Consider the following 25,405-nt stretch of genomic DNA (forward strand, 5'->3'; position numbering starts at 1 on the left):
GTTTTGAGGTGGCGGCTCAAGCGGCCTGTGACTGGAGAGCTCTGCTCCGGAAGTGCTAACCCCAGGCGAGCCCAGCGGGACGCCAATTACGGTGCAGGTTAGGACTATGGCGGCCCGGCTGGCTAGGATCCGGTGGGGGACTGCCCCTGCCGCTGCCCGGAGGGGCCCGCTGGTCTCCTGCCGGAGGTGGGCCGGCGCTTCGTCAGACACCGTGTACGATGTGGTGGTGTCCGGGGGAGGCCTGGTGGGCGCCGCTATGGCTTGTGCCTTGGGTAAGCGCATCTCCAGGCCGATAGCGGCGGGGAGCGGGGCCGTAGAGGAACGATGAGGACCGTTTGAGCCCTGGTGTTTGCCCAAGGTCTAAGCGTTGTAGATCTTGTGGTCCATCCCCTGACCAGAGGAATCCCAGAACCCCGGGGGCAAACGTTTGTTCCTTCAGGATCCCGAAGGGTCAAAAGTGGGAGGGACTCCTTAGGAGTCCTTCCAAAGCGTGGGGAAACAGACCCGCCCAGGGTTATTTAGTTCTGGACACAGTTGGAAGTAATCTGGCATTGTCTATTGAGCTAGGCTAGGCAGTTTTTTGTTGATGTTGTTTTTTAAACAGCTTCATTGAGATATGATTTGCATACCATAAAGTTTACCCATTTAAAGCATAGAATTTAATGATTTTTAGCGTACTCACCGAGTTGTGCAGCCATTGCCACAATAAATTTTAGAACATATTTATCACCTCCAAAAGGAACCCAAACCCATTAGTAATCACTGCCCATGTCCCCCCAATCTCCTCAGCTCCTGGCAACCACTCATGTACTTTCTATCTCTATAGCTTGGCTTTTTCTGGACATTTCCATAGACATGGAATCTGCTTAATGTTTTCAGAGTTCATCCAGGTTGTAGCATGTGCCAGTACCTCGTTCCTTTTTATGGCTAAGTAATATTTTGTGTGGATATAGCACATTTTGTTTATTCATCAGGTGATGGACATTTGAGTCGTTTTCACTTTGGGGCTATAACAAATAATGCTGCTATCATTTTCTGTACAAGCTTTTGTGTAAGCATATATTTTTGGTTATCTTGGATATATTCCTAGGAGTGGATTTGCAGGGTCATATGGTAAACTGTGTTTAACATTTTGAAGAATTGCCTGTGTTCCAGAGTGGCTGCACTATTTTACATTCCCACCAGCAATAAATGAGGGGTCTGATTTCTTTCTTTCTTTCTTTTTTTTAGAAAGAAAGGCATTCCTTAATTTTTTTTCATTATTCATTCATTCATTTATTTATTTTTGGCTGCGTTGGGTCTGTTGCTGCACGCGGGCTTTCTCTAGTTGCGGTGAGCAGGGGCTACTCTTCGTTGTGGTGCGCGGGCTTCTCATTGCGGTGTGCGAGCTTCTCATTGAGGTGGCTTCTCTTGTTGCGGAGCACGGGCTCTAGGCGCGCAGGCCTCAGTAGTTGTGGCTCGCAGGCTGTAGAGCGCAGGCTCAGTAGTTGTGGCACACAGGCTTAGTTGCTCCTCAGCATGTGGGATCTTCCCAGACCAGAGCTCGAAACCGTGTCCCCTGCATTGGCAAGCGGATTCTTAACCACTGCACCACCAGGGAAGTCCCGAGGGGTCTAATTTCTCCACGTCCTAGACAGCACTGTTACTGTCTTTTTCTTACTGGTTATGCTAGTGAGTGTGAGGTGATATCTTCTGGTTTTGATTTGCATTTCCCTAATGACTAATGATGTTGAATATTCTTTCATATGTTTATTGGTCATTTGTATGTCTTTGGAGAAATGTATATTCAGAACCTTTGCCCATTTTTAAACTGGGCTATTTGTCTTTTTATTATTGAGTTGTAAGAGTTTTTTATGTATTCTGGGTACAAGCCCCTTATCAGATAAATGATTTGCAAATATGTTCTCCCATTTTGTGGGTTGTTTTTTCACTTTCTTGATGGTGTCCTTTGAAGCACAGAAGTTTTTAATTTTGATGAAGTCCAGCTTATCAGTCTCTTACCACTTGTGCTATGGTGTCATATCTAAGAAATCATTATCTAACCCAAAGTCACAAAGTTTCGCTCCTGTGTTTTCTTCTAAGAGTTTTATACTTTTAGTTCTTACATTTAAGGCTATGATCCACTTTGAGTTAAACATTGTATGCAAGTTAAGGTAAAGACTTTGCTTTTACATGTGTAGTTTAGGCTGCTCCACTACCTTGTGGGGTAGATAGTTTAATCTTTTATATGAAGCAACGAGGTTAAGTAAGGACCAGAGTCTCACACCAGGCAGAGTCAGAATTTGAACCCAGGCAACCAAATTCTTTTGCTTTTAACAACTGTACGGTGACTTTCAGAAATTGGATTTGAGTTTTCTGGCTTCACAAATTAAAGGTCACTAACAGTGAGAAAGTCTTTTCTGATTTCAGTTCTGGGGGTGTTAGTCACATCTTCCCTAGGAAGTTCCTTTTCTAGGAAACTGGTGGGAAGCAGTGCTTTGTATGAGCTAATGGGCTTGAGTCTCAAAGTAATTTTGTAAAACATAGTTATCAGTTATTGAGCACTTGCTATAGATAGGCATCTTTTAAAGTATTTTGCATATACATACATACATATATATGTATGTGTGTACATACATACATATATATATATATATATATATATATATATATATATATATATATATATACTTTTTTTGTTTTCTGTGCCAAGTGGCTTTCAGGATCTTAGATCCCGACCAGGGATTGAACCTAGGCCCAGCAGTGAGAGTGCCGAGTCCTAACCACTGGACTGCCAGGGAATTCCCTATATTTTATTGTCATAATACTCTTGATTTTAGATTGTGAAGATAAGAAAGTTAAAGCTCAGAAAGGTTAAGTAACTTGCTCTCAAAAGTTGGTAATTAGGAAATACAAATCCTTTTTGAGACTGACAAGACTTTCTGACATATATACCCTTGCTGCCTGACAGCCATTTTGGTTTTACCTATCGGTAAATGGACTATAATGGTGCTTCTCAAGCTTGAGCATGTTTAAGAATCATCTGGGTTTTTTGGTTTGGTTTTGGTTTTGGGCTTTGAGTAACTAAGACAGGGACATAACACATAAGAATTTTGAAATACAAAAGTGCATAGGATATATAGTATAAAGAATGTATAGTAAGACTTCCATTTCTAATTGTTAGCCATCCAGTTCTCCTCATAGGCAATCGTTGTTACCAGTCTGTGGAGCATATTTTTAAAATGAGGATTCCAGGTTCCACTTCCAGTGACTCTGACTCAGATTGTCCAGGTGGGGCCCAGGAGCCTGTATTTTTAACAAATAATCTCCAGAGATGGATGCAGGAGATCTGAAGACCACACTTTGAGAATGAAAAACACTGGGAAGGCTTAATTGTCTTGTAGTGACTTCACCTCCTAACTTTTTATACAATTTTGTATGATATGTATCTGAAAAATTGTTTTAGTTTTACTAAATTTTTGTTAATTTTGTTAAAATTTGGTGTTTTGCTATCTTCTTTGTATAACTTTTTTTCCTTCCTATATTGTTCTTTTTCTCATCCCCATTTATCCACATTTCAAGGAGGGAAAGCAGCAATTCTTTTATAAACTTACAAAATTCTGTATTGTAATTGTTTATTTTTCTGTCTTTTCCTTAGAAGTGTAAATTTTTTTTTAAATTAATTTATTTTTGGCTGCGTTGGGTCTTCGTTGCTGCACACGGGCTTTCTCTAGTTGTGGCGAGTGGGGGCTACTCTTCATTGTGGTGCGCGGGCTTCTCATTGCGGTGGCTTCTCTTGTTGCAGAGCGCAGCCTCTAGCTGCGTGGGCTTCAGTAGTTGCAGCACGCGGGCTCAGTAGTTGTGGTGCACGGACTTAGTTCCTCCGCAGCATTTGGGAGGACCAGGGATCGAACCCGTGTCCCCTGCATTGGCAGGCAGATTCGTAACCACTGTGCCACCAGGGAAGTCCCAAAAGTATAAATTCTTAAAGTCAGGGCTGACTTTAAACAGACACTGACAATACAGAATGCTCTGTATAAGTTTACAAAAGAAAAAGGTCATGGGCCGAGTACACCAGGATGTAAGAATCACTGACTCTAAGTCAGTCAAAACTACCAAGCGTAGGTTTACAAAAGAAACATTCACACTCAAAAGCTCAGAGAATGGGCTTCCCTGGTGGCGCAGTGGGTGAGAGTCCGCCTGCCGATGCAGGGGACATGTACGGGAAGATCCCACATGCTGCAGAGCGGCTGGGCCCGTGAGCCAAGGCCGCTGGGCCTGCGTGTCCGGAGCCTGTGCTCCATAACGGGAGAGGCCACAACAGTGAGAGGCCCGCGTACTGCAAAAAAAAAAAAAAAAAAAAAAAAAGCTCAGAGAAGATACTGAATGTTAAAACATGAAAGTTGAACCTCTCGGGGGGCAGGGGGAAGGTTTGGAAATCTTTCATTCAATTTATTCAGTGAGCAAGCCTCTGCTTTTTTCCTATAAAATAGATGGAGCTGAACACTGTGAGGAGACTCTGTCCTTGAGCATGTGCCTGTGGAGTCAAGTAAACTACCTGCTTGGGATTTAGTGCATGCTACTGTCTCCCCTTGATCATCATGGCATGAATCCCAAAGAATATTCTTTGTCAATAGTTTGTATGCTGATCAACCTTTATAATTCAACATCCACTTAGTTTTAGACAGCCGCTTTAAAAGTGAAAAATTTCCAGCTGGCTTTTCATATTTCCGTGTAGGTCAGTTTTTATGTTTTCCTTGATTCTTTTCTTCTTCAAACTCACATTAGTTTATGTTTTATCCTTGAAATACCTATATTTGCCTCTCACATTGTTATTTGTAAGTGATATTCTCTAATATTTTTTCTCCAAGCTAGTTTCCTAAAATGTTATATTATTTTTTTATAAATTTTAAAAATGTTTATTTATTTATTTTCGCCTGTGTTGGGTCTTCATTGCTGTGTGTGGGCTTTCTCTAGTTGCGGCGAGCAGGGGATACTCGTCGTTGCGGTGCGTGGGCTTCTCATTGGGGTGGCTTCTCTTGTTGTGAAGCACAGACTCTAGGCACGCGGGCTTCAGTAGTTGTGGCTCATGGGCTCTAGAGCGCAGGCTCAGTAGTTGTGGCGAACGGGCTTAGTTGCTCTGCAGCATGTGGGATCTTCCCCGACCAGGGGTTGAAACCGTGTCCCCTGCATCGGCAGGCGGATTCTTAATCACTGCATGACTAGGAAACCCCTAAAACGTTATATTAAATAGCTAAAAAATAAAATATTGAAAAATAAAATAAAATATTGGACCTGGCTATATTTTATGTGCTTGGAAATCTAATTTTAAAATTTATTTTATTTATTTATTTTTGGCTGTGTTGGGTCTTCGTTGCTGCACGTGGGCTTTCTCTAGCTGTGGCGAGCAGGAACAACTCTTCTTTGAGGTGCACGTACTTCTCATTGCAGTGGCTTCTCGTTGCAAAGCACAGGCCCTAGAGCACGTGGGCTTCAGTAGTTGTGGCTCTGTGGCATGTGGGATCTTCCTGGACCAGGGCTTGAACCTGTGTCCCCTGCATTAACAGGCAGATTCTTAACTACTGAGCCACCAGGGAAGTCCCTAATTTTTTTTGACTAAAGGAAATTTATAACATATATAATGTTATACATGCATTTGTAGGTGATGAGCTGACTGTACTATGTCATAAAGCTAGAAACAGTGAGAGCTGGGATTAAAATCCAGAGTTTCTGATTTTCTTTTTTTTTTTTTCTGTGGTGTTTTGATATAATAGCCCAGCTGGACTAGAACAGGCAGTGATCACATCATCTCAATCTACTGAAAACCCTCCAGTTGACTCCTACTGTAGTTGGGATATGGTCCAAATTTCCTGCCAGTGTCTAGAAGGCACTATTTGATCTGTATATTATCTCTCTCGCCAGATTCACCTTGATCCATTCTCTTCCGTAGTCACCGTTAGGCACCGTAGGTCACCCTTCAGTCTCTAGAGCTGCATTGTCCATTATGGTAGCTACCAGTCACACATGACTACCGATCACTTAAAATATGATACCATATTTACCATATTCTAATCTAAATGCATTTGTTCTGTAAGTGTAAAATACATACCACATTTCAAAGGCAGTATAAAAATTAATGTAAAATTTCTCAATTTTGTCATTGTTAATATTCATAATGCTATAATTTTGGATATATTAGATAAACTAAAGCAAAATTAACTAATGTAATTAACCACTTTATTTTTACTTTTTAAATGTGTCTTCTAGAAAATTTAAAATTACGTGTCACATTATTTTTATTATTTGCATATTCTATTATTTTTAGTGGACAGCATATTTCTAGAACAGACTAAACTTACTTCCATTTCAGAAACTTTTCTTTTTAGTTGTTGTCTCTTCTGAATATTCTCTCACCAAATTTTCTCCTGATTGTTTTTATTCTTTTTTTTCGAATTTTATTTTATTTATTTTTTTATACAGCAGGTTCTTATGAGTCATCCATTTTATACACATTAGTGTATACAGGTCAATTCCAATCTCCCAGTTCATCACACCCCACCCCCACCCACCGCTGCTTTCCCCTCTTGGTGTCCATAGGTTTGTTCTCAACATCTGTGTCTCAATTTCTGCCCTGCAAACCGGTTCATCTGTATCATTCTTCTAGGTTTCACATATATGCGTTAATATGCGATATTTGTTTTTCTCTTTCTGACTTACTTCACTCTGTATGACAGTCTCTAGATTCATCCACATCTCTACAAATGACCCAATTTCGTTCCTTTCTATGGCTGAGTAATATTCCATTGTATATATATACCACATCTTCTTTATCTGTTCATCTGTTGATGGGCATTTAGGTTGCTTCCATGACCTGGCTATTGTAAATAGTGCAGCAATGAACACTGGGGTGCATGTGTGTTTTTTTTTTTTTTTTTTTGTGGTACGCGGACCTCTCACTGTTGTGGCCTCTCCCATTGCGGAGCACAGGCTCCGGACGTGCAGGCTCAGTGGCCATAGCTCACGGGCCTAGCTGCTCCGCGGCATGTGTGATCTTCCCGGACCGGGGCACGAACCTGTGTCCCCTGCATCGGCACGTGGACTCTCAACCACTGTGCCACCAGGGAAGCCCCCTCCAGCTTTCTTTTGATTTCCATTTGCATGGAAGATCTTTCTCCATCCCCTCACTTTCCGTCTGAATGTGTCCCTAGGTGTGAAGTGGGTCTCTTGTAGACAGCATATTTATGGGTCTTGTTTTTGTATGCATTCAGCAAGCCTGTGTCTTTTTGGTTGGAGCATTTAATTCATTCATGTTTAAGGTAATTATTGATATATATGTTCCTATTATCATTTTCTTTATTGTTTTGGGTTTGTTTCTGTAGGTCCTTTTCTTCTCTTGTGTTGCCCACTTAGAGAAGTTCCTTTAGCATTTGTTGGTTTGGTGGTGCTGAATTCTCTTAGCTTTTGCTTGTCTGTAAAGCTTTTGATTTCTCCCTCAAATCTGAATGAGATCCTTGTGGGGTAGAGTAATCTTGGTTGTAGGTTCTTCCCTTTCATCACTTTAAGTATATCATGCCACTCCCTTCTGACTTGTAGAGTTTCTGCTGAAAAATCAGCTGTTAACCTTATGGGAGTTCCCTTGTATGTTATTTGTTGTTTTTCCATTGCTGCTTTCAATAATTTTTCTTTGTCTTTAATTTTTGTCAGTTTGATTACTGTGTGACTTGGCGTGTTTCTCCTTGGGTTTATCCTGTATGGGACTCTCTGCACTTCCTAGACCTGGGTGGCTCCTTCCTTTCCCATGTTAGGGAAGTTTTCGACTATAATCTCTTTAAATATTTTCTCAGGTCCTTTCTCTCTCTTCTCCTTCTGGGACCCCTATAATGCGAATGTTGCTGCATTTAATATTATCCCAGAGGTTTCTTAGGCTGTCTGCATTTCTTTTCATTCTTTTTTCTTTATTCTGTTCGGCAGAAGTGAATTCCACCATTCTGTCTTCCAGGTCCCTTATCCGTTCTTCTGCCTCAGTTATTCTGCTATTGATTCCTTATAGTGTAGTTTTCATTTCAGTTATTGTATTGTTCATCTGTGTGTGTTTGTTCTTTAATTCTTCTAGATCTTTGTTAAACATTTCTTGCATCTTTTCGACCTTTGCCTCCATTCTTTTTCCGAGGTCCTGGATCATCTTCACTATCATTCTGAATTCTTTTTCTGGAAGCTTGCCTATCTCCACTTCATTTAGTTGTTTTTCTGGGGTTTTATCTTGTTCCTTCATCTGGTACATAGCCCTCTGCCTTTGCATCTTGTCTGTCTTTCTGTGAATGTGGTTTTTGTTCCACAGGCTGCAGGGTTGTAGTTCTTCTTGCTTCTGCTCTGTGCCTTCTGGTGGATGAGGCTGTCTAAGAGGCTTGTGCAAGTTTCCTGATGGGAGGGACTGGTGGTGGGTAGAGCTGGCTGTTGCTTTGGTGGGCAGAGCTCAGTAAAACTTTAATACTCTTGTCTGCTGATGAGTGGGGCTGGGTTCCCTCCCTGTTGGTTGTTTGGCCTGAGGTGACCCAACAGTGGAGCCTACCCGGGCTCTTTGGTGGGGCTAATGGCGGACTCTGGGAGGGCTCACGCCAAGGAGTACTTCCCAGAACTTCTGCTGCCAGTGTCCTTGTCCTCACAGTGAGACACAGCCACCCCCCGCCTCTGCAGGAGACCTTCCAACACTAGCAGGTAGGTCTGGTTCAGTCTCCAGACCTACCTGTGGGGTCACTGCTCCTTCCCCTTGGTCCCGATGCGCACACTACTTTGTGTGTGCCCTCCAAGAGTGGAGTCTCTGTTTCCCCCAGTCCTGTCGAAGTCCTGCAGTCAAATCTCGCGAGCCTTCAAAGTCTGATTCTCTAGGAATTCCTCCTCCCATTTCTGGACCCCCAGGTTGGGAAGCCTGACATGGGGCTCAGACCCTTCACTCCAGTGGGTGGACTTCTGTGGTATAAGTGTTCTCCAGTTTGTGAGTCATCCATCCAGCAGTTATGGGATTTGATTTTACTGTGATTGCACCCCTCCTACCGTCTCATTGTGGCTTCCCCTTTGTCTTTGGATGTGGGGTATCTTTTTTGGTGAGTTCCAGTGTCTTCCTGTCAATGATTGTTCAGCAGTTAGTTTTGATTCCGGTGTTCTCACAAGAGGGAGTGAGAGCACGTCCTTCTACTCCGCCATCTTGAACCAATCTCCCTCCTGATTGTTTTTCTGATTTTCTTAAATAAGAAGGAAATTTCCTTTAAAGGAAGAAGTTAAATAGTGAAGAAACAAGTGTCCATATAAGATTACATGTATTTGAATCCTTAGTCTTGTCCAAAAGGTTCTATTTGGGTGGAATTAAATTACTCACAATTTCTGTACATTGGTTTTTCTCATCTCTAAAATTAGAGCAAAATAGCTTTTCTTTCTTCATAAAATTGTGGTATGGATTATATCAGATGATACTACAGTAAATCATATATAATTGTACCTGGCATATAGGTGTTAATAAACATTAGCAGTGATGATGATAATGATAATAGTGATTCCATGGAACTTTGCTTATAGATATACAGGAAAAAAGTAAACATTATTAATATAATAACCTACTGTTATTCATAAAAGAGTGACAGGTTATTAATTTATGGTTCTAGGTTGTTATTTGATAAATCAAAATTAACTTGGATTCTATATAGAGTGAAGTGATTTCAAGGTTAAAATTTAGATAGTCACCTACAATTTATAATTTCATTTAATTCAATCAATAGCTAAGTCATATATATGTTTGTGCCTTTAACTGTAATGGTATTATAGCCTAAAATAGATATTTTTATAATTTTTCTATTTCTACTCACCAGGGCAAATATAGGATGGAAATCTAACTGTTTTCTTATATATTTCCTGGTTTCTCATTTAACAAAAATGTCTGTTAAGACATTATTTTATGGATTGAGGAGATAACAGCAGTTTGCTGCTGGGGATGTACAGCGATAGGAAAAGAAATGATTCCTGGCCTCCAAGGAATTTAGAATCTAGCAAAGGAAAAAGATTTGTAAATAACTAACAGAAGGAAGAATGAAATGAAAGCTACCCTAGAGGAGCAAGCAACTGACCTATCCTGGGGGTGGAGGTGTGCGGGTGTGGTACTAAGAGGACTGCTGGGGAGGTGAGGCTTCAGGGAGTAGGAGCCGTAGGGAGCTGGTGGCAGGCAGCATTCGGTTGCAGTGGCTTCTGTTAGATCAAAGCCTAGAGATGTGATGGACCAGAAGGTTGTCCTATCTGCGGGCACGGCCCCTCTCCCATCTTCCATGGCAGAACTGCTGCTCAGGGCTGCTGCACGACAGGGAGCACCATGCTGACCTGGTGGGTTCAGCGCACTTCACTCCTTTTTGACTGGAGCCAGCCTTGATTTTCACACTTTCTTTGTTGTATGTAATAATAGTGCCTTTCTTCTCATTTAGATTCCAAAATAAAAAGAGGGGTCAGGGTCTTTGGGGTTTCTCTCACCATTACTAAGTAAAACCTGCAGTGTTTCTTCTCTGGTAAATTCACATGCAACTCACTGCTTATCTTTTCCCTGCACCGTTCTCTGAGACACTGTGGAAGGACTTGTGTTTGTGCTGCAGTGACCCAGTGACAGAGTCTCCAAGTCCTCTTTTTACTTCACTATACAGATGTTTTAGGACCAGATTTTTGGCACAGTTGATGTTATTTTTTGGCCCCCCTTTCTTTCACAAGCTCTTTATCTTTGACTTAATCTTGAGGCCACAATGAATTTTGTTTATTAACCCCATTTTTCTGTTGAACAGGATTTGTAATTTTTAGTGACTTAATACTTTGTAGATTATAAATATCTGGTGTCTAAATACTACAGCCTTCCTTTCTTCATTTTTCCTTTCTAGGACAGTCTATTCACTTGCTATGGGTTTTGCCATTATTTGTGTCTTTGCACATGGCAGGTGTTAGACTGTCTGGAGAGGCCTTACCACCATGGGCAGGGTGCTCTGCGTGACTGAAATGGTAGTACACATTATTGCTTAGGACGTCACATGATGTTTTCCTTTTTATGTGTGTAAGAAATTTGTATCCTGAGGGCTAAGGGATTAGTTAATATGTTGCTTCTCTTGGAAATGAGAAAGAGAATAAACTCTGATTTTCCTAAAATGATATAACATTTTGATCTTTTTTTTTTTTAGGATATGATATTCACTTTTGTGACAAGAAAATCCTGTTGCTAGAAGCAGGTCCAAAGAAAGTACTGGGGAAATTGCCAGAAACTTACAGCAACAGGGTCAGCTCCATTTCCCCTGGCTCCGCAACCCTTCTCAGTAGTGAGTAGAAGATCCTCTGTCGTAGAACCAATCTCCTGTCTCTCTTGACTTTCCAGTGTGTCCCATAGAGCAGAGTCAGCAGAGCGTCTGGCGAGGAGGGAGCTCCCTGAGATGGGTGGGAAGAGGAGGGTGGGGTTGGTAAGTCTAGTACATAGTCGAAGATGAGGACCCCTGGAATTGTTCGTGTGTCAACTCGCAGTCTGAGGAAGACATCTCTGGGACATGTGGCTCCATGTAGACATCATTTGTGATGTTGGGTCATTATGAATTGGTGGAATTGAAACTATATGAACTAATGACGATCATTCGCTTCTAGTAACAGCATACTCTTCATTTCCAGAGTCAGCCCTATAGGGGGCTGGGGAGCCTGAATGCTAAGTGCTCGTAGGGTGTAGGTGGATGTGTACACCTGGAACCAGTTAGCAAATTATCTTAAGGTCTTTGTCAAATGTTACTCCCTCAAGCCATCCTATCTAGAAACACCCCATCTAAAATTAAACTCCTGCATGACTCTCTAGCTCCTTATACTGCTTTATTTTTCTTTATAACACTACCTGACATTTTATTATGAATTTTTTTTTAATTGTCTATCTCTCCAACTAGAGTGTCAGCTGCTGAAGGGCAGAGATTTGTCTGTTTGGTTTCCCGCTTTATGCTCAGTACCTAGAAGTGTATCTGGCACATAGTAAGTGCTCAATAAATATTTCCTCAATGAATGAATCGGTTTAGTGCTCTGGAATTAAGCAAAAAATAGTCTTTATCCAGGGAGTTCGTATCCTCAATAGGATGATGAAGGAAAAGAAAATACGGATTTGGTTTATTTCCCCCACTTTATTATTTCCCCCACTTTAATGTGATTTGACCTTTGATCATGAAAGCTGGGTCTTTTTCATGCTGTATATTCTGAACTGGGGAACAGAGTAGCTTAGCTCCTAGCATCAAACAGGATAGAAGTGAAGAGTATTTCCCTGTTATTGGAGAACACTGAAAACAACCTCTTACTTAAAAGGAAGGAGAGAGAAAGGGGAACCCAGGAGGGATGCCAGTCCCATCAGGTTGCTTTGGTCTATATATAACTCCTTTCTTTTGTAGGTTTTGGTGCCTGGGACCACATCTGCAACATGAGATACAGAGCCTTTCGGCGAATGCAGGTGCCTCCTTTATCACCTTTGGCTTATCTTGGTTTATCTTGAGTTAAGATATTGGAGTTCACATTCTCCAGGTTTTCTGTAAATGTGGGAGGAATTCAGACAGAGTTTACACTCAGTCAAAGGAAGTAGGAGGGAAGCATTCATGAGAGAATTTTCTTCCCACCTTATACTTCCTGCCAGAGGGACTGACAAACTGTGGTTTTCCTGCTTCAGTCAATGCTCAGTTTGACTGGAGTAATATTTCCTTTTCCTTGGGTTGTAATACAAACTTTCCCTTTGTGTTTCCAGGTGTGGGATGCCTGCTCAGAAGCCCTGATAATGTTCGATAAGGATAATTTAGATGACATGGGCTGTATAGTGGAGAACAATGTCATCATGCATGCTCTCACTAAGCAGCTGGAGGCTGTGTCAGGTGAGGTATCTATCTCTTCCATCTTCCACTGGCTTTCTGGAAGATGAACTAAGAGTTATTCTGGGACTTACTGGAAGGATCCCTTCTACAGATACTGATGTCCACCATAAAGAAGCCCTCTAACAGTTATCTCAGGAATATTCTTTCTCTCTCTCTTTTTTTTTTAAACAGCTTTATTCAGGTATAACTTACATACCAATAATTCACTGATTTTAAGTGTACAGTTCAGTGCTTTTTCAATCTATTTATAGAGTTGTGCCACCATCACCACAATATGATTATAGAACATTCCTATTACTCAGAAGTAAACCTTGTACCTGTTTACAGTCATTCCCCATTCCCACTCCTAGCCCCTGGCACCACTAATCTACTTTCTGTTTTTTGAGATTTGCCTATTCTGGACATTTCATGTAGATAGAATGATACAATATGTATTTTTTAATGTCTGACTTCTCTCACTAAATGCATTTTTGAGATTCATTCATGTTGTAGTATGTATCAGTACTCCAGTCTTTTTTACTGCCCAATAGTATTTCATTGTGTGGATATATCACATTTTGTTTATCCATTCATCAGCTGATGGACATTTTGGGTTGTTTCCACTTTTTGGTGATTGTGAATAAAGCTATGAATATTTATGGACAAGGTTTTGTGTGGACATGTTTCATTTCTGCTGGGTGGATACTTAGGAGTAGAATTGCTGGGTCATCTAATAATTCTATGTTTAACATTTTCATAAACTGCCAAACTTTAAAGAGGCTCTACCATGTCCCTTTCCCACCAACAGTATATAAGGGTTCCAATTTCTCCACCAACACTTTATTCCCCTCAACCTTTTTTTTTTAATAGCCGTCCTAGTAACTGAAGTGGTATCTCATTGTAGTTTTTTTGTTTATTTTGTTTGGCCACACCACACAGCATGCGGGATCTCAGTTCCCCGACCAGGGAGTGAACCTGTGCCCCCTCCATTGGGAGCACAGAATCTTAACCACTGTACTGCCAGGGAAGTCCCATCTCGTAGTTTTGATTGTATTTACCTGATGACTAATAATGTTGAGTGTCTTTTCATGTACTTGTTGGCTATTTGTATATTTTTTTTTTTTTTTTTTTTTTTTTTTTGGCTGTATCGGGTCTTAGTTGTGGCATGTGGGATCTTTCGTTGCGGTGCTCAGGCGTCTCTCTAGTTGTGGTGTGTGGGCTTAGTTGCCCCGCGGCATGTGGGATCTTAGTTCCCCGACCAGAGATCGAACCTGCGTCCCCTGCATTGGAAGGTGGATTCTTAAACACTGGACCACGAGGGAAGTCCCTATTTGTATATCTTCTTTGGAGAAGTGTCTGTTTAAAATCTTTTGCTCATTTTAAAACTAGATTGTCTTTCTTTTTATTTATTTATTTGTTTTTTAAATTTTTTTGGCTGTGTTGGGTCTTCATTGCTGTGCACGGGCTTTCTCTGGTTGCAGCGAGCAGGAGCTACTGTTCATTGCAGTCCATGGGCTTCTCATTGCGGTGGCTTCTCTTGTTGCGGAGCATGGGCTCTAGGTGCGCAGGCTTCAGTAGTTGTGGCTCGCGGGCTCTAGAGCACAGGCTCAGTAGTTGTGGCGCACGGGTTTAGCTGCTCGGCGGCATGTGGGATCTTCCCGGACCAGGGATTGAACCCATGTCCCCTGCATTGGCAGGCGGATTCTTAACCACTGCGCCACCAGGGAGGTCCAAAAGATAATTTAGATCTAATAGTCACTTAGAAACATGTCCCATAATATATTGGTGAAAAAAAGTGTGTGTCATATGATCCCACTTGTGTGTGTGAGTATGTGTGTGGGGTGTGTGTGCATATACACACATAGGAAATAGTTGGGAAAGCTATACAACAAAGCTTTAACTAGCTGTCTCTGAGTGGTATGATTAAAGGTGATTTTTTTCCCCCCTTTTAAACCTTTCTTTGTGGTTCAGACTTTTACACAAAGTAAAAGTAGTAAGCATGTACTGTTTGTGATCAGAAAAGTAAAATGACTTCCAGTGGGAAGAAAAATCTTATGAAATCTAGAACTTGTTTGAGTCTGTGGTATTCCCCACCCTATTTGCTTTGAAAACACATGTGGGTTCATGTAGGCATAGAGTGAAACTGGAGCAGGATCATGAAGATGGGAAGAGTGCCTGCCTCATGCAGGTGACAGTTCAGTGAGAGCTTACTTTTTTTTGTCCTTGTTTTCCTCACACTGATTCATCCCTGTGGCCTCTCTCATTTATTAGCTCTTAGACCATAGCATAGATCACATGAGTTATTTTTGAGATCTTTACTTTTCTTGTTTAGGAGTAAATGATAAGATAAAGATAAGCTGTCTTGGGACTTTGCTTTAGTTTTTTCCTCAGCCTGTGGGCCAACTGTCTAATGTTTTGTTTTTTCTCTTTTGACCTCCCTAGACCGAGTGACCGTTCTCTACAAGAGCAAAGCAGTCAGCTATACCTGGCCTTATCCATTTTCCATGGCAGACTCCAGCCCTTGGGTTCATATTACCCTAGGTGATGGCAGCATCCTCCAGACCAAATTGTTGGTAGTTGAAGATTCTTATTTTGCCAGGGGTCTCACATATCCACGTCTTGTTAGTTTCTAGGGTCTCTAGTTTTAGATCTAAGCTATAGTTAAAGTTAATTTTAGGCAAAACTTTTGGTTATAAGGACCCATACCCACTCAAACCAGCTCCAGTTAAGATGGTTCTGTTGTAAATCCTGTACAGGAAGCAATCTCTTGGACCATCATAGGTCTTGAAATAAAGGATAGCTGGCCTTACAGGGACAGGAATCAGAGGGTCAGAAATTGAGGCTGTTCCTTCCCTCTCAGGAGTCCTGTAGTCGTTCATCTCCTTGCATCTCCCATTTTTTTCTCTTTCTGCTCATCAGCTTCCCCTTTTCCATGGCAGCCGTTCCCAACCTTACTTCAGGATTCTTCAACTCTAGCGCCTGCCTTATTGCTTTCTAGTTCAAACTTTGGCTCAGTTTAACCTACGGCTGGCACCTCTTGGATCAGATGTCCAGCTTTGGTCTGTTAATTGAAGCTGGGATCGCATATGTAGGGCTACCCCTCTAGGGGCTGGGAGTGAGGCAGGCATGATAAAGAGTTACCTGCCACAGATGGGCTTGCCACCAGTGGGAACTAGAGAAAACTTTTAGGAGGCAGAGACAAACTTCTGGAACAGTTTCGTTAATTAAAAGGCTTTAAGACTCAGCAGGCTCTTGTCTCCATGCAGATTGGTGCAGATGGCCACAACTCAGGAGTACGGCAGGCCGCTGGAATCCAAAACGTTAGCTGGAACTATGAGCAGTCCGCTGTTGTGGCTACTCTGCATTTATCGGAGGTAAGATCCTGAGTCCACCATCTGGGGGCCTTGCTCGGGTTTAACTGGTACTGGGGAGATATGGGGATATATGTATATCTATAGCTGAGTCACTGTGTTATAAAGCAGAAACTAACACACCACTGTAAAGAAATTACACTCCAATAAAGATGTTAAAAAAATAAAAAATAAAATACATATAGATATCTTATGACCTAGGAAAAAATACAATAATAATTGGTACTGGGTACTTCTCACAAGAACTCTTCTCCTCTCCGTTGTAGGCCACAGAAAACAATGTAGCTTGGCAGAGATTTCTCCCCTCCGGGCCCATTGCTCTGCTTCCGGTAAGAAGTCCTTCTGGCTAGTCTGCTTAAACATGTCAAGCCTTCCTCTTTTAGAACTTCATTTTCTCTCAGCCTTTTTCTGGTTTCAAGGGAATACGCCCAGGCTAGCTTTGTTACCCCTTCTTGTCTTCCTTCGTGCTTGAGAGCTCTTAAGAACAGAGGTTTTAGCCCTTGGTATTGATGTTCTTTTGACACAGCTCTCAGACACTTTGAGTTCCTTGGTTTGGTCCACATCCCATGAACATGCAGCAGAGCTGGTCAGCATGGATGAGGAAAAGTTTGTGGATGCCGTTAACTCTGCCTTTGTGAGTATCACCAGCTGACGATATGTTGCTGGGATAGATACAGAAAGGTGGTTTTGAGTAAGAAAAGAGGAACAACCAACCAGCTGCCCCTTTGAACCTGTAACACTTGATGTGGAGTATGTGGAGGAGGGGACTCAGGAAAATGTACAACAAAGAAATTAATTTGTGTGCTCTTCTGAGGGTTGAGGGCGGCTGCTATGCTGACTGAAACAGCTGCCTGGGTGGTAGTTACTTGGATAAGTAACTTTTTTTGAAGCTGTAATACTTTGATAATTTTTAACAGATGCCAAGTACCTGAACCATTGAAGCTGATTCATCAGAAGTGTTTCTGGGGAGGGGCTGAGCACATTTCCATAGTGAGCTTAAGAGTAAGCTTTGTAGAGAGATACGGGTTCAGTATTGGTTCTACCTGTTAATCTCCTGAAAAATGGAAATAGTATCACCAACCTCTTAGGGTTTAATAGTAATAAAAGTCTAAAGACTTAGAGAGAATTTATGTAAAATGCTTGGAACATACCTAGTACATTATAGGGTACTCAACAAATGGTAATTATTACTGGAGTAGACATAGCCTTTAGATAATACAGACACCAATATTTTTGGAGTTCAAATGTCACATTATCTGAATTCACTAATGATAATGATCGATAACATTTATCCAGCACTTACTATGTGCCAGGTACAGGTGAAGAGTTTTTTTAACATGTATTTATGTATTTAATTCAGTGAACTATTGAGGTAGGTACTATTATCCTGCTCACTTAGAGATAGGTAACTTGCCTGAGGTCATACAGCTGGTGGCAAAGCTGGGTTCTGAAATCAGGCTGGCCCTTGAGCCTATCCTTTTAACCACCAAACTCTACTGCCTTGCTAATGACTTCACACTGGTCTACAGTGAAGAACTTAAGCTCCACTGCTCTGTAGTAACAACAAGAATAAAAAGAACTGAACGCACTGAAGTGGCTTCCAAGATAAATGGTGACCCTTTATGGGTCATTTAGTATATATTCCTGGCATAGGCCTTTGCAGTACATTCACTCAGCAAGAGTTATGAGTGCTTCTATATAGAAGGCTCTGGAGTTGGACAAATGAGACATAGTCCCTGATTTCAGGAAGCTCAGGCAAGTGAGGGAGAAAGATATAGAAATGACAGTTTTGATACAGTGGTAGAGTATGCATAGGATACTGTGGGAGTATGGAGGAGAAAGACACAGAAGGTTTGGAGGGAGGTTTACAAAAAGGGGTGACAGCTTCTGCATGCTCTGAGGTGTTACCTGGTGAACTAGAAGTGGGAGGACATTCTAAGTAGAGGGGTGTGTGGAGGCAAGAGCACGTTGTAGAGTGAGCTACTTTGTGGCCGGCATGTGCGTTTTGAGGGTAGGATTAGTGAAAGGTGAGGCTCAGAGGTAGGTAGGGGCGGCTCATGAGCAGTTTGGCTTGATCCTAAAGCCTGTGGGGAGTGATGAGAAGTTGCATTTTGCGTTTGTTTGAGGGACTTGTCACTTTAGTGACACAAATCAGTTTAGGTGTGTTAGGTACCACTACCCTTGGCTGTGGTTATAAAATGGTTGCCTTGTTGAATTTTTAATTCCCTGCTGGAGTCGCTGATGAAATTTCACTTTGTTTTGTGGCTGGTGCTACTCAGTGGAGTGATGCCAACCACACAGACTTCATCGACTCGGCTGGCTCCATGCTGCAGTATGCAGTTGCCTTTCTGAAGCCCACTAAGATCTCCGCTCGCCAGCTGCCCCCAAGTGTAGCCAGGGTGGATGCCAAAAGCCGAATACTGTTTCCTCTTGGGTTGGGACATGCTGCTGAGTACGTCCGGCCTCGGCTGGCACTCATTGGGTAAGATGATAACAGAGCAGGGCCACTCCTTTTCACTCTGCGCTGGAGGCTACACCTGAACTCTGCTTTATCCTTAGGGATGCAGCCCACAGAGTCCACCCACTTGCAGGACAAGGTGCCAACATGGGCTTTGGGGATATCTCCAGCTTGCTGCATCACCTCAGGACTGCAGCCTTCAATGGGCAAGACCTAGGTAAGGATTCAGGTACCTTAGAGAGGTATCCCAAGGCCCTATAATACGGGAAGATCAGAAAATGGCCCTCAGTAGCTAGATGTAGTAGACATAAATGTATCTGGTTTGCTAGGAAGGAAGACTTCACTACTGAATTAGGGATTTAACCTTTCCTTTTCCCTTCAGGCTCCATGAGTCACCTCACAGCTTATGAAACAGACAGACAGCGTCACAACACTGCTCTTCTGGCTGCTACTGACCTACTAAAACGGCTGTATTCTACCAGTGCCACCCCACTGGTGCTGCTCCGGACGTGGGGCTTGCAGGCTACAAATGCAGTGTCTCCGCTCAAAGTAAGAGAGTTCTCCCAGATCTCCGAGAGTCTTGCTCACGGAGGAATGACTTCGCCAGTGACTTGGTTTCTTTAATTTTCTTGGCTGTAAAATTATCATCTTTATCTGAATACCTTCCCCCGTGGTTATGAGCAGAAATACCCCTTCCGAGGTTTTTGGTGCCAGGGCCCACATCTAAGCAGTACCTTTATATAAGGGCTTAAAATAGTGAATAGGGGCTTGTAAAGATAAAGATGCTTAAATTCCTTTTGCTGCTTGGCCAGCTTCTTTCCTGAGAAACTTGCATTAAAAGACACTTTGGAGGGACTCAGGAGGAGAATCTACCTGGGACTTTTGCCAAATTTTTGCTTTAATCACTTTAGATATTTTAAAGAATTATCTTCACCTGCCCACATACTTTACAATGTCAGAATATCACTCACTTTGTTTCATTTTTTCCTCCAGGAACAGATTATGGCCTTTGCAAGCAAATGAATGCTCCTCTTCTGGATCTTTTCCCAAGACCACCACGTATTTTCAAGATTTAACTTAATAAATTTACATTAGAATTCTGCAGTCTCTTTTTCTTCTCTGCTTAATGGACCTGTGGAGTTCAAATAATGAGTGATAATTTTCTGTGAGGAAGGCATAGCAACCAAGCCAAGAAAAAAACCCCAAAGGAAGACTATGATTTGATTGAAAAGAACTTTTTATTACTAAAAAATTGCTAAGGTGCTGTCTCATTCATTTTCACTTGTTAGCAGTCCTTTCTAAAGAGAAGATTTATATAATTAAAAAAAAATGCTGGTTATAAATTTATACAGTTTTTTGATAAAGATAAGAATTAGAAATAGTCAATTGATGCATTTTTGTTAGAATTGCTGTTTTAAAATTAATAACACTAGAATGCAAAATAAACACAAATTGCTTTAACCCTTATTATAGGTATATTAGACTTTCTGAAAAGAAAACCAAATCTTAAAATGCTAGTTATTATCTCCTCATCACAGCACCGTATTTCATTTATGGTTCCTCCGTGGGACACCACTATTCTGTTATAAAACAATAAATAATTTCATTGCACAGTTTTAAAGACCTCAGGAACCAGGTCAAAAGGAAAAATCTGATTAGCAGCAGAATTTGTTCATGTTTGGTTGCAGGCTGGTGCCAGCCTGGGTGGGGGTGGGTTGTTTTGCTGTGCACCTTAGAAGTGGTTACCTCACAGTACCAGAGATACCTGTCGAAGCAAGTTTTGCATCCATTAGATCTGTATACCACAAACAACATCTTGCCCAGAAGTCTGATTTGCAGATGAAAGGAGAAGATAACAGTCTGCTTTTGACCCAACCTAAGCTATTCTTAGGAAATATTTTTAGGGAATGGAAAATTTGTTACCACAAGGGAGCTTTTCAGGTAAATGTGGAAAATTTATAAGATACTAAAAAAGTGTGAATGTCACAAACCTTCCTGGAATCTCAGGAAAAAATGTGCCCAGAATGAAAGATGGCAGCTACTGGAAAAAGCTGTGTTGACTACTGGCAGAGTCCAGAAAGGTCACTGTAGGGAAAAAAGGTCATCTTTCATAAAAAAATGGAAAGGTAGCCCAGGTATGAAGAACATGGACTCTGCAAAAGTATGCAAACAGAATCAGGCAAGACAAGAATTTTAAGGCACACCTTGCAAGGACCTCCATAACCCAGTGTTTTTCATATGACGATGATAACACACAAAATCCACTATGTGCTAGGCCATGTCCTAATATTTGAAATATATAACACATTTACAGAAAGAAAACCTAACCATCAAGATTAGACCTTTTAGGACTCTTAATAAGAGGCCCAAAAGGTACACTAGGGGCAAAAAGGACATTACAGACAAATTGTTTTTTCTAAGAAATAAAAAGTCTCATTCCAAATTGCTCCTATAATGGATAAACTGGTTAATTCTCCAGATATTCTAATCAAGGTTATCAGAAAACATGTAGATACATTTCTGGAGTTATAAAGCACCTACCCAAGAATTCTGAGAGTATTTGGGATGACCGAACATGTCTGCTGAACAATATGTGGCCTTTATAAGAAAAGCTACAGAGACAAGCTGTGGTGATAAAGACCAGGAAATGTTACCTCTCTGAACCCATCAAGCTGGAGGAGGCTTTATTGTCTCCCCCTAATCTTGTAGAACAGCATTTCGTGTACGATGACTGGTTCTAACACCATACTCTAGACAAAGATGAGAAGGGGGTCTAGAAGTCAAGTGATAATATTAAAAAGAATGTGAAGGACTTGGGAGTTTTCTTCAGAAGACCGAAAGGCTGTGGAAGGAGGGATTAGAGCAGAACTAAGACTACTGAGAAGGAGGGATTTTTTAATATCAGTGCAATCCCAAAGTGGAATGAGTTGTCTGGAAACATGCCTACACAGAAGCTGAATGACAACCTGTTAGAAGTGTTAAGGGAGTTCTGCAATGGGTAGAAGATTGATTATATCTTTGGGCTGTTTCCAACTCTAAAGATTCTATTATTTCACTCTGTATTAGCATTTTTGGAGGAAGAGACAGTAGGTATAAAGGTGACCTTAGTATAATTAAAAATCACTGTGGGGCTTCCCTGGTGGCGCAGTGGTTGAGAGTCCGCCTGCCGATGCAGGGGACACGGGTTCGTGCCCCCGTCCGGGAAGATCCCACATGCCGCGGAGCGGCTGGGCCCGTGAGCCATGGCCGCTGAGCCTGCGCGTCCGGAGCCTGTGCTCTGCGACGGGAGAGGCCACAACAGTGAGAGGCCCGTGTACCGCAAAAAAAAAAAAAATCACTGTGAAGGGCTTCCCTGGTGGCACAGTGTTTAGGAGTCTGCCTGCCAACGCAGGGGACATAGGTTCGAGCCCTGGTCCGGGAGGATCCCACATGCCGCGGAGCAACTAAGCCCATGAGCCACAACCACTGAGCCTGCGCTCTAGAGCCCACGAGCCACAACTACTGAGCCCACGCGCCTAGAGCCGGTGCACCGCAACAAGAGAAGCCACCGCAATGAGAAGCCCACGCACGGCAACAAAGAGTAGCCCCCACTCGCCACAACTAGAGGGAGCCTGCACACAGCAATGAAGACCCAACACAGCCAAAAATAATAAAACTTAAAAAAAACAATCACTGTGAAGAAGAAAAAAATCCACACTGAATTGAAAAACTAAAATTTGGGGGGGATGAGGGTATAGAAATTTGCCTAGTTATTTGCACATTATCAGATGTTAAATATTTATTGACTCAATGGAATACTTTTAAAAATGAGGTTCCCCAGGGACTGCTGTGAGGGCCAGGTATATTTAACATCTTTTGTGAAAAAGCTGAAAGAGAGTCTACTGTGAAAAGTACAAGTCTGGGGAGATACTCTGCTGGAAAGAAGCTGGAGGTAAAGAGCCAAGGTATAGAAGCCAGACTACTGGAAGATCCAAGAGCAGTCACATGGGTAGACAAGGAAATGGTGGTCATGTGGGAAAGTACAAGATCATGAATTTTAGGGGACATAATTCACAAAATCAAGAGGTCTGAACATTCAAACTCAAAGTGAGCATCCACTGTATGGATGTGGGCCAAAATGGCCAAGTAAATCAAATGTTAGGTATCATCAAGAAGGGTTCAGAAACCTTAGAACTAGACAAATAATGTAGAGGATGCTAGCTAAAATGATCAGGGGCCAGGGCAGAAAGAGACACTGCTGTAAACAGAATAAAAGGACAAACTGAAAGGGGCTATTGCCAAAGTCTAGATCCTTGAAAAGCACAGCCACAGGCCTCTCACCACAGACCAAAAGCTAGGGTATAGATGTACTTCTTAGAAATACAAAGAAAAGTTTAGGATGACAAATTACTATAAACACATTAGCCTGAGAAAAGAGGTACTAGCACTGAAAATACACACACACACACACACACACACACACACACACACACACACACACACTCCTATAAGGTTGGATATGTTCATTACTCCACGGTTTACTGATAAAAAGTTGATTAAAAGAAGGTAGTCTGTAGAAGGCAGCCACACCCTCCCAAAACATGTCCCTAGAAACTGGCTGGCCTCCCTTCTGCCCAGTCGTGAGTTGCTCTCCAACCTTCTGAGATTTAGAATGGCTGTCAGCTGGCTGATTGGTACTGACACAAAGCCGGATCACATAACTTCAGATATGGTACCTTTTTTTTTTTTTGGCCACACCACGTGCACAGCTTCCAGGATCTTAGTTCTCCGACCAGGGATCGAACCCATGCCCTTGGCAGTGAAAGCTCGTAGTCCTAACCACCGGACCTCCAGGGAATTCCCCAGATACGGCTTTTTTTTTTTCCTCTTTGAACTACACATGGAAAGTAAAACCAGGTATTTTTTTCTTTCTTTTTTTTTCGGTAGGTGAGTGGAGATAAAGGTGGGACAGGGCAACGTGCAGGGAAAAGAAAATACTGGTGTTGATAGGTCATGGGATTGCAATCAGTCAGCTGAGTGTAACATGTAAGAGGAAAATTAAAATGTTCAAAGGAATGAGGCACTGAAAGGGTTGAAATGAGATTCTTCTTTGGTTCCCAGGGTTCCATCCCTGGGTTCCCCAAGGTTAAGTTCCAAAGCTATTCCTTTTGGCTCTCTGTGACACACAAGGAACCTCAAAGATTTAGACTCTGGTACCAGCTGTGCAGGAAGAGTGGTTAGGAAATAGTTCACATTTGAGGTGTAAAATTAATTAAATCCAAATCTCTAGACTCAAGGGCAAGACCTGTCTACAAAAGCCCCTTCCACCAGATGAAATCAGCTGCTGGGCTTCAGTCTAGGCTGTCCCCAGACTAGCTCAGAATACAACTGAGTCCTCTCCTCTCTCGTCCTCCCTTTAACAAGGTTGTTGACAAATGCAGGCCTCAGAGGAACGGCTTGGCCTCAGTGGGAGATGCCCAGAGACTGCAGCAGGTGAAAGGTGGCCCCCAAGGCCCAGCCTGTCTCTATGTTGTTCACTTTCTTTGTGAGCTGTTGGGAAGGAGAAAAAGAAGTCTTAATATTTTCATTCAATTTTCAACTCTAGCAAGCACAACAAGCAGAGAATATCTGCAAAGATCATCCACATGGCCAGACCAAGGCAGAACTGGGAGTAGCCAGTCTCTGGAGGCTTCTCCCAACCCTCTCTGTAGGTTCCCATCCTGCCATTGCCCATTGCCCCTACACCTGCCAATCTGATCCTTGAATCTCTGGGCCCAGGAAGTGGTCTCAACCCAGGACATCTAGAGAGGACCTTTTAGACAGACAGGCTTCTGAACTCTCTCCCTAATCCTAAACTAAACATAACAGGAGTCAGCCATAGATTCAGGGGTAGGAAAAAACATACTAAGCTTCTCAATTCATACTTTGTAAGCAAGTGCATCTTCTTAAGCACTAGTTAATGACAAACCAAGGCATTTAACGCATTCCAGGCCAGGCTGTACCTCAATTAGTTCAGTGACCTTGGGCAGAAGTTTAGACTCGATTTCGTCAACTACATAACAAGTGGATTAGATTAGTCAATATATCAAATTGTTTTCTACAGAATCCTAGGGGTTCCTTGACAGTGCTTCAAAGGAGAAAGGGAGGCAAAACGGTGAAGGAGTTCCAGGTCCCCGACCTCTGATTCAACCAGATAGCTTCATTTTTATCAGTTTTGCTGGAATTCTCCATAAGCTACTGTTGAATAAAGATGCCACCACCATACCCATACCCAGGTTTATAAATCAGCAAACTGGTTCTAGTCTTTCCTTCTAGTACTAATAACTTCTTATGACACAATACCTGTGTTAACCTGATGAAATTCGGTCTATAGCCACTGTGCCAAAAACTGAGAAGAATGGCATGTGAATGATTATCTTGAGATTTAGTCTGTGACCCCTGAGTCAAACTGGGAGTGCCCTCCACGCCCCCAAAGTGTTCCTCCTCTGTCCTTAGGACCGACAGTGTAGGGATATAGATGCCAATGTGAAGTGATCTCTGGGACAGAGGACTGTTCACCCCTGATACAAATTCTGCTGCCATTTAACTAAAGACTAAAAGGATGCAGAAATGGAAACGGCAGAAAATTGTCCTTAAATGATTTGGTTATTGCCGATGCTTAAGTAGAGGCAGTTGTTAACTTGGTATGCATTAAGGGCTCAGGATGACCTCTCTTATCCACAAATCTAGCTCCAACTGGTGTG

General features: G+C 42.1%; 2 protein-coding genes across 10 annotated transcripts in view; one reads left to right on the top strand and one right to left on the bottom strand.

Moving 5' to 3' along the window:
- Positions 1 to 69: 69 nt before the first annotated feature.
- On the top strand, positions 70 to 19,787 carry COQ6 (coenzyme Q6, monooxygenase). The gene is made up of 12 exons (XM_032621139.1): positions 70 to 272; positions 11,178 to 11,312; positions 12,405 to 12,463; positions 12,752 to 12,875; positions 15,297 to 15,427; positions 16,121 to 16,228; positions 16,492 to 16,554; positions 16,752 to 16,859; positions 18,505 to 18,707; positions 18,785 to 18,900; positions 19,066 to 19,232; positions 19,677 to 19,787. Exons 1-12 carry the CDS (start codon positions 107 to 109, stop codon positions 19,704 to 19,706), a joined length of 1,410 nt encoding a protein of 469 aa, XP_032477030.1. The 5' UTR covers positions 70 to 106; the 3' UTR covers positions 19,707 to 19,787.
- Positions 19,788 to 20,125: 338 nt separating this feature from the next.
- The window catches only part of ENTPD5 (ectonucleoside triphosphate diphosphohydrolase 5 (inactive)), a 36,036-nt gene continuing 30,756 nt past the window's right edge, over positions 20,126 to 25,405 (bottom strand). For all 9 annotated transcript variants that reach the window (XM_032621144.1, XM_032621140.1, XM_032621145.1 and 6 more), the window contains one exon: positions 20,126 to 24,212. In XM_032621144.1, coding sequence (XP_032477035.1) covers positions 24,126 to 24,212 — 87 coding nt within the window. In that variant the 3' untranslated portion in view covers positions 20,126 to 24,125. The remainder of the gene's footprint in view (positions 24,213 to 25,405) is intronic.

The sequence above is a fragment of the Phocoena sinus genome, chromosome 2, assembly GCF_008692025.1.
Source record: "Phocoena sinus isolate mPhoSin1 chromosome 2, mPhoSin1.pri, whole genome shotgun sequence".
NCBI classification, from domain to species: Eukaryota; Metazoa; Chordata; class Mammalia; order Artiodactyla; family Phocoenidae; genus Phocoena; species Phocoena sinus.